The sequence below is a fragment of the Phalaenopsis equestris genome, unplaced genomic scaffold (genome assembly GCF_001263595.1).
Source record: "Phalaenopsis equestris unplaced genomic scaffold, ASM126359v1 Scaffold186757, whole genome shotgun sequence".
Classification (NCBI taxonomy): Eukaryota; Viridiplantae; Streptophyta; class Magnoliopsida; order Asparagales; family Orchidaceae; genus Phalaenopsis; species Phalaenopsis equestris.
The window spans coordinates 1-684 of record NW_018206706.1 but is presented as its reverse complement, the minus strand read 5'-3'; the positions used below and the strand labels follow the sequence as shown (position 1 = coordinate 684).

The 684-nt window shown below is 37.9% G+C and overlaps 1 protein-coding gene across 1 annotated transcript; it reads left to right on the top strand.

Annotated features, from left to right (window-relative positions):
• Positions 1 to 7: 7 nt before the first annotated feature.
• LOC110034418 (dihydroceramide fatty acyl 2-hydroxylase FAH1-like) lies at positions 8 to 656 on the top strand. Its single transcript, XM_020738683.1, has 2 exons — positions 8 to 120; positions 452 to 656. The coding sequence occupies exons 1-2, from the start codon at positions 64 to 66 to the stop codon at positions 632 to 634; spliced, it is 240 nt and encodes a 79-aa protein (XP_020594342.1). The 5' UTR covers positions 8 to 63; the 3' UTR covers positions 635 to 656.
• Positions 657 to 684: the final 28 nt, after the last annotated feature.

The following is a 684-nucleotide window of genomic DNA, read 5'->3' as shown; positions in this document are numbered from 1 at the left end:
CAGTAAATTTGCAGGGCAAACACAGCACATTATTTGCTTCACGGATGCCATCATAAACATCCAATGGATGGCCTTCGCCTTGTTTTTCCCCCAGCTGCGGCTGCTATTCTTTGCATTCCAGTAAGTCTCATGTATTCTCTCATTTCACTTTTAATTTATGAGTATAAGAGTTAACATTAAAAGACAACAAATAACTATGTATCCTAACCATAGTTAGGTTGGATGTTCACAATACTTGAAAAAACATAACTTTTCTGGTAATTACGGTTGCTAATGATTCAATTTCAAGCTGAGTCAAACTGATGCCATGATTGATTCATGCATAGATCGATCCGCACCAAATTCTAATCCAATTTTTTTTTTTTAATGAAATTCAATCATATAACATAATTAACTGTTCCAGTAACAATACTATACGCTCACTGATGCCATGATTGATTCCTTACTGCAGTTATGGAACCTGACCAAACTCGTAGCGAAGCCCGCCGCAGCCCCTGCCTTATTTGGTGGGGGTTTGCTCGGTTATGTGATGTATGATTGCACTCACTATTACCTGCACCATGGAAGGCCTTTCAGAAACCCAGCTAAACATTTGAAGGTCAGAAATCTGAACATCTTACTAGGAAGCTCTTAATTAACCAAAAAAAGTAGGCTTTACATACATGCCACTCAATTCTTATGTAT